The sequence below is a fragment of the Nerophis ophidion genome, linkage group LG25, assembly GCF_033978795.1.
Source record: "Nerophis ophidion isolate RoL-2023_Sa linkage group LG25, RoL_Noph_v1.0, whole genome shotgun sequence".
Classification (NCBI taxonomy): domain Eukaryota; kingdom Metazoa; phylum Chordata; class Actinopteri; order Syngnathiformes; family Syngnathidae; genus Nerophis; species Nerophis ophidion.
The window spans coordinates 2,243,477-2,259,056 of NC_084635.1; the positions used below are offsets into that span (position 1 = coordinate 2,243,477).

Here is a 15,580-nt window from a genome sequence, read left to right on the forward strand (position 1 = left end):
CTCACTGGGCTTCTTAAGCTAAAGCAAATATGCGTTCCGAGCCAGAACGTAGCTACCCGTTCCGTACAGTAAGCTGACTCGTCTCTAGCTTTATGCGCTCTCTCTCTCTCTCTCTCTGTGTTTCTCCCCCTACGTGTTCAATTGTCTCGTGCCCCTTATCGCAATCCAGCAGCATTTCCTGGTCACGAGCAGTGTGTCTCGTGTCCCCGTATTCCCTCTGGTTCCCAAGCTGCCTCTTTGGCTCTCGACCTCCCGCCTGGACACAGACTTTGACGTATCACTTTTGCCCGACCTGATCTTGGACTTCCGCCTCTCGCTTAACACTCCCGGTAACACTCATCATATACTCGCTTCACATAGTCGCACACCATACATATTTTGGATTAATTACACGCCTCATTTCCTGTGCATTTATACATAGAGCTAAAACGACGTCCTTGCATCTGTTCAGTCTTCTTCCCTCCTGTACAGTAACAGTATCACAATATTTTCTGATAAAATTAAGTCAATAATTAAATTTGTATGTGGTCCTATTCATTTTAAACAATATCAAAAAGCATCGAAATACATTTTGGTACCAAAATATTGTTATCGCTCCAATATCGGTATCGGATCGGAAGTGAAATAGTTGTAGCCCTACTTAGCAAACTCCAATGTCTATACAATGTGACTGATTGATCCAGTAGATGAACAGTAAAGATTAAGAGGATGACAAATAAGCATGCTGCTTACACAGCGCTTGGGGCTAATCCCCAGCACCCCCCTCCGCCTCCCCTTCCCTTGAGCTCCCTTTTGAGGAGCTGCCACTGATGATCCCCCACAGACAGTGACGGACGACAGTGGGAGGACACGGAACCTGTGCAACAAGTGTGAGACCCTTCACATCTCCACACTACAATCCACAGCCCAGTAGAGGCTCTTCAGGTGCACTCTGGTTGCCATACACCCACTTTTTTTTTCTTTTTTTTACTCCCAAAAGGAAGCACACCTCGTTTGCTGATACCAGATCCTATATCTGGGCCAGCACAGAACCGGGGGAAGAGTTTTTCCCCTCCGTCAATCATCATTAAGCAGGAAGATTTGGGGTGTAAAAATGATGGAGGATCACCTGACAAAGATATCCATGATGTCGTCTTCTTCTCCGGCGGAGTCGACGGGGAGTGGCGGGACGGACGACAGCAGAGGAGGTGAGAATAGTTTTCAGGTGTGCAAAACAAGGCCTTTAGAGGTGACAAAAAAAAGGAGTTAACCGTCATCATTTTCATATTTATTTATAAAAATGAAACACTCATGTATATTGTTATAAATATATATATTTTTTTCTTTTTAACTTCATATTTACTCGAGTTTTAAAAGGGACAAATACACATAAACTTGATTGAAAATAATAATACAGGGATCCAAACTAAAAAATAAAAAAAAAAGTGGAATAATAATAAATGTGAAGGTGGAGTAATTACATTTGGTTTACAAACAAATAAATCCAAACAAAATGATAAAAAAAAAACTCTAATAATCATTTATAAAACAAAACGTGCTTGTGGGAACATACATATTCTTCCACCAGGTTACTTATCATCTCAAAGGTGTTTCTTTACCATTGATAAGTATCACAAATTATATATTTTTTATAATTACTGCTCACCGGCTGCAAATTTCATCAAATTAGGTTGCATTATAAATGATTATGTTGGTATTCATATAACTAACATTATAAATGCAGGAGCCCATAGCAAAATCTATGAGCTAACCCCATTATAAAACTTTTTAATTCATTGTATCCAGCATTTTTATTTTTATTCAAACTTGAATTTAATTTGATGCCTGTTTCGTACTAAAACCAACTTTTGGAAAGTGAACTGTACAATCTTTTTTTCTTTTTTCATAAAATTAAACCCACCATCGTTAAAACGGCGTCCCAACTCCGAATTTTATCTGGAGAATCCCCCCCAGCCTCCATTACAAAAAAGTTCACACGTTACTTTTAATCCATTAAAAATCCTTACAAAAAAGAATTGCGATTCATTGGAAAATCGATTTTTTTTGACACCCCTATTATTTAATGCCAAAATGTTTTTGTTTTTTTAATCCAATTTGATGCATATTTTGTGCCAAAAAAGCTAATTGATGAGGAAAAATGTGTTCAATAATTACTTTTTCTTTCTGCAAAAACAACACATTTTAACTTTCCTGACACAACCAATAAGACTTCCTTACAAGCAAAACATAACAGAATAAAGTAAAGTTGCCATTATATTTTTAACAGTGACAGGGCAGAAAGGGGCAAGGAATATGCTCGCTGTAAAATTTCATATGAAGCTTCTGTCATGCAATATATGACATTTTATATGCGCATTTTTATACAAAATAGGGCCCCCCACAAATTGCGGGGCCTCACGTCTGCGTATATTAATATCTGAATGTATGTATTATCAAACTACTAACCAATAATCCGCTCAATGAGACATCTTCATTGACAACCGACAGCAGGCACACACCCAAATAAGACGCAACTCAAAGAAAACCACTTGATGAACGGCACTCACTATTCCCCTTTGCTCATTCTGCCATCGTGTTTGACCCCCCCTCCCACCACCAGATAAAAGTCCGGCCCCTGGAAAGTCCCTCAGCCCAGCTCTGGTCTGCAAGGTGTGCGGGGACACCAGCAGCGGTAAACACTACGGCATTTACGCCTGCAACGGCTGCAGCGGCTTCTTCAAACGCAGTGTGAGGAGGAGGCTCATTTACAGGTAAGATTATTCCTCATTTGTTTTGGTAACATTGGGAAAATCCATCATATCAATTTACATTTATTATTAATATATATATACTGTATAGGGCTGTGAGTCTTTGAGTTTCCCACGATTCGATTCAATATCGATTCTTGGGGTCACGATTCGATAATATATCGATTTTTTTCCATTCGATTTGATTCTCGATTTAAAAACGATATTTTTCCTATTCAAAAGGATTGTGTATTCATTCAATACATAGATTTCAGCAGGATCTACCCCAGTCTGCTGACATGCTAGCAGAGTAGTAGATTTTAAAAGAAAAAGCTTTTATTATTGTAAAGGTTTTATCAACTGATTTCAATAATGTAAATTTATTTAACTATTAAAGGAACCAAAAATATGACTTATTTTATCTTTGTGAAAACATTGGACACAGTGTGTTGTCCAGCTTATGAGATGCCATGCAAGTGTAAGCCACTGTGACACTATTGTTCTTTTATTTTATTTTATAAATGTCTAATGATAATGTCAATGAGGGATTTTTAATCACTGCTATGCTGAAATGATAACTAATATTGATACTGTTGTTGATAATATTCACTACTTTTGGTTTGTTCTGTGTGGTGTTTGTGTCTCCTCTCAATTGCTCTGTTTATTGCAGTTCTGAGTGTTGCTGGCTCAGGTTTGGTTTTGGAATTGGATTGCATTGTTATGGTATTGCTGTGTAGTGGTTTGTTGGATTGATTAAAAAAAATAAAATAGATTTTTTAAAAATGAGAATCGATTCTGAATCGCACAACGCAAACAATTCGATTCGATTTTTTCCCACACCCCTAATATATATATGTATATATATATGAAAAAAAGTCCTAAAACCTTTTTTCCATCTGTATTACTTATTATCACATGCGGCTCTTTAGTGCTGTCCTATTGGCTCCCTGGAGCTTTTTCAAAAATGTATAAAAATGTAAAAAGATGAGGGGAAACATTTTTTTTAGATTTATTATGGTTTCTGTAGGAGGAAAAACATGACACCTAATAGTTAGAAGGGACACTGTTTATATTAAACATGCTTCACCGATGGCAGTATTTGGCGAGCGCCGTTTTGTCTTACTAATTTTGGCGGTCCTTGAACGCACCGTAGTTTGTTTACATGCACAACTTTGTCTGAGGCTGCCAGAGAAAGACACGTTTTATGCCACTCCTTTTTTGTCTCGTTTTGTCCACCAAAAGTTTTATACTGTGCGTGAATGCACAAATGTGAGCTTTGTTGATGTTATTGACTTGTGTGAAGTGCTTAATCCATTCGAGGAAGACAGCCTGCAGTTTCCTTTAACTTGAACACACACATCTATACTTTTGCCCATTCCAAGTCAGTAATTTTCAGGAGTTATCTCACCCTCTTAGAAACATTTGTTTTACTAATGTTTTCCAATGTTGTAAAAATGTGTAGAATAAATATTACATTTCAACATTTCTGTTAACGATGATTTGCGTCAGCCTGCGGCACGCAGTCATTTTGATAGTAGGCTTAACACTTATATAAGGCTTTTAATTTTTTGCGGCTCCAGACAGATTTTAATTTTTGTATTTTCGGTCCAATATGGCTCTTTCAACATTTTGGGTTGCCGACCCCTGCCCTAGCTGCATGGCACTGAAAAGTTAGATTTGTGGTTTTTTAAATTTTCAAATATGCAAGTTATGATACAATATGTTGTAAATGGCAATACAAAATGATCATAGATGTGAAAATGTAGTAATACGGTTGCTTGAATCAAATTAAGAATAATCAAAAATACAAAATGGTTCATCATCCCTGACGTCATCAAAACTTACCTTGAAGCATGCACACACAGTACCAGCATTTTGGAACCAGAGGTGATAGAAGAAAGGTAAAAAAAAAATCCTAAATATATATGTGGCAATATAGTGTAAGTTATGTACAAATTTCACTTGTGCATCTCATTGCCCATAACTGTGGAGAGTTCAAGGAACGTGGATTAAAGTTAAGGTTCATTTGGTTTTAGGGTCAGGGGGAGACTTAACTTCCAGGTTTTGCATGAATAATAATATAATCATCATAATATTGAAGATTTGATATGATTTTTATTATCCACTGATGAATAAATTAAAAATGTCTACTTTTCACTCTGAAGTAAAGGAATTTTAAAGTATTCATGATTAATATATGTTATATGATTATTAAATTTTTTTTGGGGGGGGGGCACTTTATATTCAATTTGGTGTCACATTTTTGTAAAAAAATTATGTTTTTGGGTTGCTGTTTTTGTTGTTTTTTTCAAACAAAACTTTTATTTAGGGGGTTTAATCTAGATCTAAGACTTAGACTAAGACAAACTTTATTGATCCACAAGTGAAATTGTTCCACACAGTAGTTCAGTTACAAACGATGGAAAGGGTAAGGATGGAAAGGATAATGCAGGTATAAAGTAGACTACAAATGCACCATCGTAGCAATATAAAATATAAGATATGTGGAATATTTACATATTATATATACAGTATATTAAATATACTGATATTATATAGTTTTATATAATATATACAATATATAACAAATCCCAATTACCATGTACAATATTACAGTGCATGCAACAGCTGCAGCAAAAAAAAAAAAAAAAATGGGGCAGCATAAAATAGAGAGTAAATCCAGCGTTCTAGATTTGTTAAAGATAACTTTAAAAAGTAAAAAAATGATTTAAGATGTTTAAAAAAAATAAAAATAAAAATGTTTAAACCAAATAAATGCAATGCGTTTTTAGTTTATATTGAATTTGGTGTCATGTTTTTGTAAAAAAAATGTGATTTATTTTTTTACAACAAAACATTTATTTAGGGGGTTTAATCTAGATATTAGACTTAGATAAACTTTGTTAATCGACAAGGCAAAGTGTTCCACACAGTAGCTCAGTTACAAAGGATGGAAAGGATAATGTATAAAGTAGACTAAAAATGTACCAAATTGTCAATATAAAATATAACATATATGTTATATGTACATATGATATATACAGTATATAATATATACTGATATATTACTCTATTATATTTATATGTAATATATACAATATAAAACAAATCCCAATTACCATGTACATTATTACAGTATATGTAAGGGCAGCATTAAAATAGAGTGGAGATCCAGCGTTCTAGATTTGTTAAATATAACTATAAAAAGTAAAAAAAATATATTTAAGATGTTTTTAAAAAAAAATGGTTTCAACCAAATAAACGCGATAATGTGTTTTTAATGCATGTAAACATAGCAAGTGTGGGTGCCCTTAAGGAGGCCCAGAATGTGTTGCTCGCCCCTGCCTGGCAGTAAATGGTGTGGGGATCATTAAAGGGGAATATTATCACAATTTCAAAAGGGTTAAAAACAATAAAAATCAGTTCCCAGTGGCTTGTTGTATTTTTTGAAAAACATTTTTTTTATTTTTCCGGTCTCGGAATATCCCTAAATAAAGCTTTAAAGTGCCTTATTTTCGGCTCTATGTGAAGACACTGGCCATTTCCCTGTGACGTCACACAGTGCTGCCAATGTAAACAAACAATGGGAATACCACAGCAAGATATAGCGACATTAGCCCGGATTCAAACTCGGATTTCAGCGATTTAAGCGATTCAACAGATTACGCATGTATTGAAACAGATGGTTGGAGTATGAAAATATTGAAGAAGAAACTGAAGCTATTGAGCGAATAGCTATTGACTCTATTCATAGCCATAGCATGGCCGAATAGCTGCGTTAGCATCGCCGGTAAAATGTGCGGACCAAACGATCAGGACTTTCGCATCTTTTTACACTGGAGCAACTTAAATCCGTCGATTGGTAAGTGTGGGTGGAAGGAAGCGTAATATAGTTGCAAATGCATCTGCAGGTTATCCATACATCTCTGTGCCATGTCTGCCTTAGCATCGCCGGTCAAATGTGGAGACACTCTGGCACATTCAATGGGGGTCTGGCGGCAGACACTTTGGCATCTTGGGGCCAGTGGTGCAACTTGAATCCCTCCCTGTTAGTGTTGTTACACCCTCCGACAACACACCCACCAGGCATGATGTCTCCAAGGTTCCAAAAAAAGAGTCAAGAAAACGGAAAATAACAGAGCTGAGACCTGGTGTTTGTAATGTGTTGAAAATGAAAATGGTGGGTGTGTTACCTCGGCGACGTCACATTCTGACGTCATCGCCTCCAGCGCGATAAACAGAAAGGCGTTTAATTCGCCAAAATTCACCCATTTAGAGTTCGGAAATCGGTTAAAAAAATAGATGGTCTTTTTTCTGCACCATCAAGGTATATATTGACGCTTACATAGGTCTGCTGGTAATGTTCCCCTTTAAAAATCTAAAATTGTTGGTTTAAATTTTAATACTAAAATATGTTCTATTCAAACTGGAGGGTACTGTACATAATTATTTCACAATGTCAGCAGAATATTGGAAACACATGTCAGTGTGCGTGGGCTTGCAGGTGTCAGGCAGGCACGGGCATGTGTCCAGTGGACAAAGCCCATCGGAACCAGTGCCAGGCGTGCCGGCTGAAGAAGTGTTTACAGTCGGGTATGAATAAAGACGGTAAGTGTTTTGGGATTCTTTTAAAAAAAAAAAAAAAAGGTCCACTCAGTCAAACTCACCCTTGATGTTGCTTCCGCAGCCGTGCAGAACGAGCGGCAGCCGCGCAGCACCGCCCAGGTGCGTCTGGACTCCATCGACGTGGACTCGGAGAAGGAACACCTGGCGACCACGCGGGAGCCCATCTCTTCCTCCTCGTCTTCTTCCTCCAGCGGCTCCGTCATCACGTGGCCTCACATCACTTCGTCCATCGCCATCACGTCTTCTGTGCCGCCCCAACGCTGTGTCAGCCCTCAGAACAACCACCGCTTCATGGCCAGCCTCATGACGGCCGAGACTTGTGCCAAGCTGGAGCCTGAGGACGGTAAGGAGACTCTTTTTTGCTGCTGTTGATGTTACAGTGGGGCAAAAAAGTATTTAGTCAGCCAGCGATTGTGCAAGTTCTCCCACTTCAAATGATGACGGAGGTCTGTCATTTTCATCATAGGTACACTTCAACTGGGAGAGACAGAATGTGGAAAAAAAATCCAGGAATTCACATTGTAGGAATTTTAAAGAATTTATTTGTAAATTATGCTGGAAAATAAGTATTTGGTCAACCATTCAAAGCTCTCACTGATAGGAGGTTTTGGCTCCAAATCTCACGATACATGGCCCCATTCATTCTTTCCTTAACACGGATCAATCGTCCCAAAGCATGAAGTTTCCACCCCCATGCTTCACAGTAGGTGTGGTGTTCTTGGGATGCAACACAGTATTCTAGTTCCTCCAAACACGACAAGTTGAGTTAATACCAAAAAGTTCTATTTAGGTTTCATCTGACCACATGACATTCTCCCAATCCTCTGCTGTATCATCCATGTATCCATATCTAAGTGTTTTTATAACCTTAAAAAAATCTTGTCTCCCATAATGATTGTGAACGATAGGCAAAATCCCCCCTCCCCCAAAAAGTGCAGTTCCTCTTTAAGAATTCCGGAAGCGATAGAGCCTATCCCAGCTGAGTTGAGATGACACAATAAGAGGGCACGTATTGATAAACAACCATTAACATCCACACCTTGGGACAATTTATAGTTGTTAATTAACATGCAAACACAGGCTAAATTGGTGCTTTAAGCAGAATTGGAGACAATCATTTACAATTTTTTTCTCACCTTTTTAAATTCAATTTGATGCATGTTTTGTACTCATTTAAAAAAAAAATGCTATAAATTTATTTTTTATTTTCTTATGTTTTGTACTCCACTGAATTCATGGGGAAGCAATTGTTCAAAAGTGTGTGTTTTTAGTGCAAAATAACACGTTTGATGTGTTTTAGACATATTATTACACCCTTCCAGAGTCAACGCTGACCTGGGTTCAAAGTTGGTCAAATTTGCCAATGTGCTCTGATCACTGATGGAGCAGCAAGGGGCGCAGAATACATTTGTTGTAAAATTTCATTTTGACATTTTGCATACGTTTTTTCATGAAAAACTGGGCTCTTCACAGGGCAATTCATGCAGATTCAAACCTCACAACTTTGTTCAATGCCAACAACAGGGGTGTCAAACTCATTTTAGATGGGGGGCCACATGGAGAAAAATCTACTCCCAAGTGGGCCGGACTCGTAAAATCAGGGCACGATAACTTAAGAATAAAGACAGCTTCAGATTATTTTCTTTGTTTGAAACTAGAAAAATTTGAAATTTTACAAATCATTAAGGTTGGGAGTTTTTTACACTTACATGTTGCGGTTAATAGTATTCTATCTTTATTTGTCGTTATTATTATTTCCGAATGAATTATGTGATAATGTTCATCAGTCAACTCATTGGTGTTAATGTTCAATCTATCAAGATTTTAAAAAATTATACCAAAATCAAATTACAGTATGTTATTTACTGTATGTAGTTTGATCATTTTCCTCGACTAACATCTTGTGGTTTATTTTGTACATATGTGGCATCATCTACAACAGATTGTGTTAATTATTTTGACTTGAGGGCCACATTTAGAGAAAAAAATGTGTCTGGGGGCCGGTATATCTATTTTTAGGAACACTAATACAAAACCTCTCAATAATGTCTGATTGAATGCTAAAAACGTTATGACAGACCGCCTTAAAAAAACGTAATGGAATTTTAAATTTTTCTATGAACGATAAAACACTGAATATTGACAAAATATGAACGTGACACCCCCTTTTGATCCACATATTTTACAATCAGTGAAAGGCAACAAACAGTGAAGTATGAATGCGAGGGGTACAAAACAAAGCCACCTATAATCTGATATATCACTAAGCTTTAGAACTTTGTTGTGAAAATCTTCTTCCGCGTCTGTGGAAACGCTCCCCGCCCACACTGCTTGGTGCCTCGTCTGAGCTGCTGTGACGTAGATTACAATAGTAACTAATTAGATTACCATAGTAACTGGTATATCATCCAAAAGCGCTGATTCCAACCATTGAAATACTTGGTACAGTTGAAGACTTACGGTCACTAGAAAATATCACTGCACATCATAAAGTCAGCTACACTTTCCATCCTAAAGATCTAAATAAAAATATTTGGGGATGTCCGGTGGGCCAGATTGAAAAGCTTAACGGGCCGCATGTGGCCCCCGGGCCTTAATTTGGCCCTGTCTGATCTACAAAGATACTATTGCGTCATCAAGTGGACACATTTAAAACAGCTGTTACTTTCGTTTAAAAAATGCCAGGTTAATTTTTATACTCAGCAAACTTATCCCGTGGGCCAAATAAAACCTGTTTGCAGGCCTGCTCCGGCCCTCGGGCCGTACGTTTAACACCCCTGGCCTACAACTTCCGCAGTTTGACTGATCTGCGTCAATTCAGACGAACTGATTTGTCTCTGACACACACGTCAACTGTCTAATTTGTTTGTTACACTTGCTCAGTGGCCTTGTGGTTAGAATGTCCGCCCTGAGATGGGTAGGTTGTGCGTTCAAGACCAAAGACTACACAAAAATGGAACCCATTGCCTCCCTGCTTGGCACTTAGCATCAAGGGTAGGAATTGGGGGTTAGATCACCAAAAAAGATTCCCGGGCGCAGCTACCGCTGCTGCTCATTGCTCCCCTCACCTCCCAGGGGGTGAACAAGGGGATGGGTCAAATGCAGAGGATGATTTCCCCACGCCTCATGTATGTGTGACAATCATTGGTACTTTAACTTGTTAGTCAAAATGTGTGTTTCAAGCGAGGCCCGTCTTGTCTTCCAGCGGACGAGAACATCGACGTGACCAGCAACGAACCAGAGCGCGCGTCCTCAGAGTATCACATGGCACTGTATCCGTCCTCCTCGGAAAATGTTTACGAGACTTCAGCAAGGCTTCTTTTCATGTCGGTGAAGTGGGCCAAGAACCTGCCCGTCTTTTCCAACCTGCCTTTCAGAGACCAGGTGAGACCAAACTTCAGTCTTAATTAGTGTTAAACAGAAAGGAATGATCCAGATTTTGACTTTTTGGGTGTTTTCCCTGCAGGTGATCCTGCTGGAGGAGGCGTGGAGCGAGCTCTTCCTCCTCTGTGCCATCCAGTGGTCTCTGCCACTAGACAGCTGTCCTCTGCTCTCTCTGTCGGACCTCTGTCCAGGCATGCAGGGCAAGACCAGCTACACGAGCCTGGACCTCAGACTCCTGCAGGAAGTCTTCAGTCGCTTTAAGGCCCTCGGCGTCGACCCCACGGAGTTCGCCTGCCTCAAAGCCATCGTGCTCTTTAAGCCAGGTGAGAAGAGCTGAGTCTGCCTCTTGTGTTCATGCTAAATGCTTCCCCTTAAATCAAACCTGGGCAAAATAAGACCCGGGGCTACATGCGGCCCGTCAAACTTTTCAATCTGGCACGCAGGACATTCCCCTAAATTTTTTTCCAATATTTAAGTACATTTTTACCCTTCGCGTTCATATTTTGCTGTGTTTGTAGGCATTGTTGTGTTTCGCTTGATTGTAAAATATGTGGATGGATGTCAATATTCAGTGTTTTATTCTTCATAGTTAATGTTGTAAATCCCACATTATTTATTTCCATGTACATTCTGGGTGTCTCATTCAGTAAAAAAAATTTAAAAAATTCCATTCCGTTTTTTAGCGGAATGGAATCAGTGTTTTTTAGATCTTTAAGACGGAAACTGTAGCAACCATTATGATGTGTAGTGATATTTTCAAATTACCGTAAGTATTGAACTATAAAAAGTATTTCAATAGTTGGAATCTGCGCTTTTGCATGATCTGTTGTCAATATTCAGTGTTTTATCCTTCATAGTTAATATTGTAAATCCTACATTCTTTATTTTCATGTACATTCTGGGTGTCTCATTCAGTAAAAAAGGGGCAAATACCATTCTGTTTTTTGAAGCAGCCTGTCATAACTTTTTTAGCATTCAAACAGACATTATTGTGAGGTTTTGTATTAGTGTTCCAAAAAATCGATATATCGGCCCCCAGACATATTTTTTTCTCTAAAGTTGGCCCCTCAAGTAAAAATAATTGCCCAGGCCTGCTTTAAATAGAACTAAATGTGATTTTAGTGACGGGATTCGAGTCTTGCAACTGACAATGAAAGCAAACTTAGGGTATCTGATCATCCTACAGTACATTGGTCTTTCTTCTTGTCCACAGAGACACGTGGTCTGAAAGATCCAGAACAAGTGGAGAACCTTCAGGATCAGTCCCATGTGATGTTGGGACAGCACATTCGCTCTCACTACCCCAGTCAACCTGCCAGGTAACATGACTTATTCAGCACTAGGATGGAACGGAATTAAAGTCGTCTCTCGCCACATCGCGCCTCAATTATCCTGTCTCCACAATATAGATTTAAAAAACATTTTTTACAGCATAATGGATGATTGTGTTTGTCCTAAATAAAGCATTTCCGACCATAAAATAGCAAAATGGACAAAAAATACTTATACTGCAGTAGTATTGGCCACTAATTATATTCTTATTTTTACTGTTAAATTTTTATTTTTATTGTTACTTTTTATCTTTATTATTTTTTATCATTTCTATTTTATTACCATTTATACCCCCGACATTTACTTTTTACTTTTTAAATTCAATCTCAATTCTGTACACTGCTGCTGGAATTTTATAAATGACTATTTATCTTGTGTTCTGTTCAGTATCGTGGTCACTGATTGGCTCAGGCAGCATTACTATATCGCAGTGTTTCTTAACCATAGGGCGCCCCACAGATGGATTTAGAAAAATATCTGTTTCAAAGCTGTGGTCCATATGGGGCGCAGTGGTACTCGGTTGTAATACGCTTTCCCTCCACCTGTGGCAGTAATGACAGGATCAAAAAAAGAAGAAGTCTGGAGCTAAAGTCATAGAGTAGTTTATTTAGTGCAAAAATTATGATTAAAGTGGTGAAGCTGTATTTTCATTTGCACTTTAATTTTAGTGACATAAATATAGTCATTAATTTAGTTGATTTATTTTAGCACAAAAAATGTGTTTTTGTCAATTGTTTATGAGTCTCTTTGAAGGTCGTATATTTGGTTACTGCTTATATTTCAAATCAGCCTGAATTGTATGTGTTTAATAAATAATATTTGTGATTAACACATGTTTTTTAGATCATTTGACAAGGTTGCAAATTGTAAGTAGGTTAGATATAATTATTGAAGGTGATTAAAATAAAGATATATTCTGTGTTAATATTTGAGTGGGCCCTGAGGTCAAAACAGTTACAAACCCCTGCTATATTGAAATAGAAGAGAGTAAAAGTGACTAAAAAGTGTTATTGCGTGTCTAAAGGGCTTTCAAGATGTTGTAAAGTGTATTTAAAGGTTGTAAACAGCTTTTTTATGCTGGGAAAATATTTGATTCATAATTAATGATTTCTACTTTGCGTTAATTCATTTATCGCCGTCATGTCCCTAACCAAATGACAGCGATGGATGAGGGACAACTGTAAATGTTTAGTTTTTTTCAGATTGTCATTGAAAACATGTAGCCTAAGGATTTTTTGCAGCAAAATATTGCGTTTAGTGGCAAACATACTGTACATCTATTTTCCGTATTTAAGTAGCTTCATTAATTTCTTCATTTAAAAAGTTCATTTGTTTACTATTTATTTTGGACTACCTTAATGATTTGCAAAAAATATATACTTTACTTACAAAAGGGCTGGTATACTATATATATATATATATATATATATATATATATATATATATATATATATATATATATATATATATATATGTGTGTATACCTGATGAGCACTCCAGCAAATCAATACAATCAAAAAGCTCACCTTTGTGCATCAAGCACAGTATAAAATGTTTGGTGTACAAAATTAGACAAAAAAGGAGTGGCATAAAACATGTCTTTCTGTGGTATAATCGAGGTTGTACATGTAAACAAACTACGATGACTTTAAGGCTCGCTGAAATTAGTAGTACAAAACAGTGCTTGCCAAATACTCATCAGTGACATGTAGCATGTAAAAAATACAAACTTTACTTACAAAACGGCTGGTATTCTATGAAAATACTGTGTGTGTACATATATATATAAATATACATATATATACACATTTATGATGTATATATTATATTTTATATATTATATATATACACATATACACACACATATACAGTATGTCTATATATATATATGTCTCTATATATGTGTTTTTATATATGCTATATATATAATATATATATATATATATACATGTGTATATATGTCTGTATATATACACACATATACATATATATATATATATATTAATCATTTTATAATGTTTATTAAACATTATGCTTTTTTAACTGCAGAACACAAAATGGACACAAACACTCTTTAAAACACACACACACACACACACACACACACACACACACACACACACACACACACACACACACACACACACACACACACACACACACACACACACACACACACACACACACACAATACATTTTCCATCTGTTGAAATTAATGACATGTTGAAATACATTTTCCTCCCTACTTCTGCCACTAATTACAGCATCAATCTGTCTCGTCACATGTTTGTGTCAGCGTGGGCTCTGACAATTAAAAATAAATAAATAAATAAAAATAAACGTACTTTTAAAATAAACGTTTGTTAGGTCATCATCATGTTAACTTTGATGGCCCGAATATTTGTTAATCAAATTGTTTATTAAGTTTTATTTGACTGGCACACTGAGAAAAAGTCAATATTTTTGTGTTTTTTTAATTTAGGTTTGGAAAGCTGCTTCTTCTCCTTCCGTCGCTGCGCTTCGTGAATTCCGAGCGCATCGAACTGCTGTTCTTTCACAGGACCATCGGAAACACTCCCATGGAGAAACTGCTGTGTGACATGTTCAAAAACTGACTGTTCCCTTAACAAAACGTGTCGTGCAGACTTCAAACATCGCCTACCAGCGTGGAAAAAAGGATGATTGACAGATCACTGCTTTGTTGAGTTGAGTTGAACTCTAAGGTCACTTTATTTTTTTGTATCTTGGTTTGTTTTTGCCACTACACTTAATTCTATTTATATTATAAGGCTTCCTACTTATATTTGTTTTGTGTGTTAAGAAACTCAATATTAGCTGAATTACCCCCAGGGATCAATAAAGTACTTTCTATTTTATTCTATTCTATTACCATTAGGGTTGCCAACTCACCCCAAAAAAAAAGAATGAGCCAAGTCCAAATGGCTTTTTTTTTATCATTTTGAAACAATTGTTATACTATTTCACTCTAATCTGATTGGGTGTTAACTACAGTGATACAATAATGTAATACGGGAAGAATTATCGCTTTTTTGGCTGAACAGGAGACACATACTTTTGTTTCTCTATACGGTATAATTCCATTTTACAGCACATGGCAACCCTAATAACGCTAGTATTGCTCTACTTTTGTCTTAGAGTGAAAATTACATTGTATATATTATTGTTTGGCTGATGGACTGTAAATATTTAATACTGTTTTCAATGTGAATGTTGTATTCATGTTGTCACGCCTTGATAAAGTGAAGTATTGCTTGATTTTGTGTATTTTCTCTTTAAGGTTTTGTTTATTCAAATCAACAATTGAACAGTGAACAATGTCTTTCAGCCAAGTAGCAGAATAAGGCACAAAACTAATTTTGTAGCACCTGTTAAAAATATAACTTTTCAAACATCCACACATTCTAACATTTTCATATGAAGAGATACATTATAACCTAAAGAAAGATATGTTTCGACTATTGCTGTCAAACAATATATTTTTAATCAGCTTA

At 36.8% G+C, this 15,580-nt stretch overlaps 1 protein-coding gene across 1 annotated transcript; it reads left to right on the forward strand.

Moving 5' to 3' along the window:
• Nucleotides 1-1,081: 1,081 nt before the first annotated feature.
• nr2e3 (nuclear receptor subfamily 2, group E, member 3) lies at nucleotides 1,082-15,326 on the forward strand. The gene is made up of 8 exons (XM_061887726.1): nucleotides 1,082-1,187; nucleotides 2,600-2,750; nucleotides 7,231-7,334; nucleotides 7,414-7,695; nucleotides 10,558-10,736; nucleotides 10,819-11,059; nucleotides 11,950-12,055; nucleotides 14,551-15,326. The coding sequence occupies exons 1-8, from the start codon at nucleotides 1,094-1,096 to the stop codon at nucleotides 14,681-14,683; spliced, it is 1,290 nt and encodes a 429-aa protein (XP_061743710.1). The 5' UTR covers nucleotides 1,082-1,093; the 3' UTR covers nucleotides 14,684-15,326.
• Nucleotides 15,327-15,580: the final 254 nt, after the last annotated feature.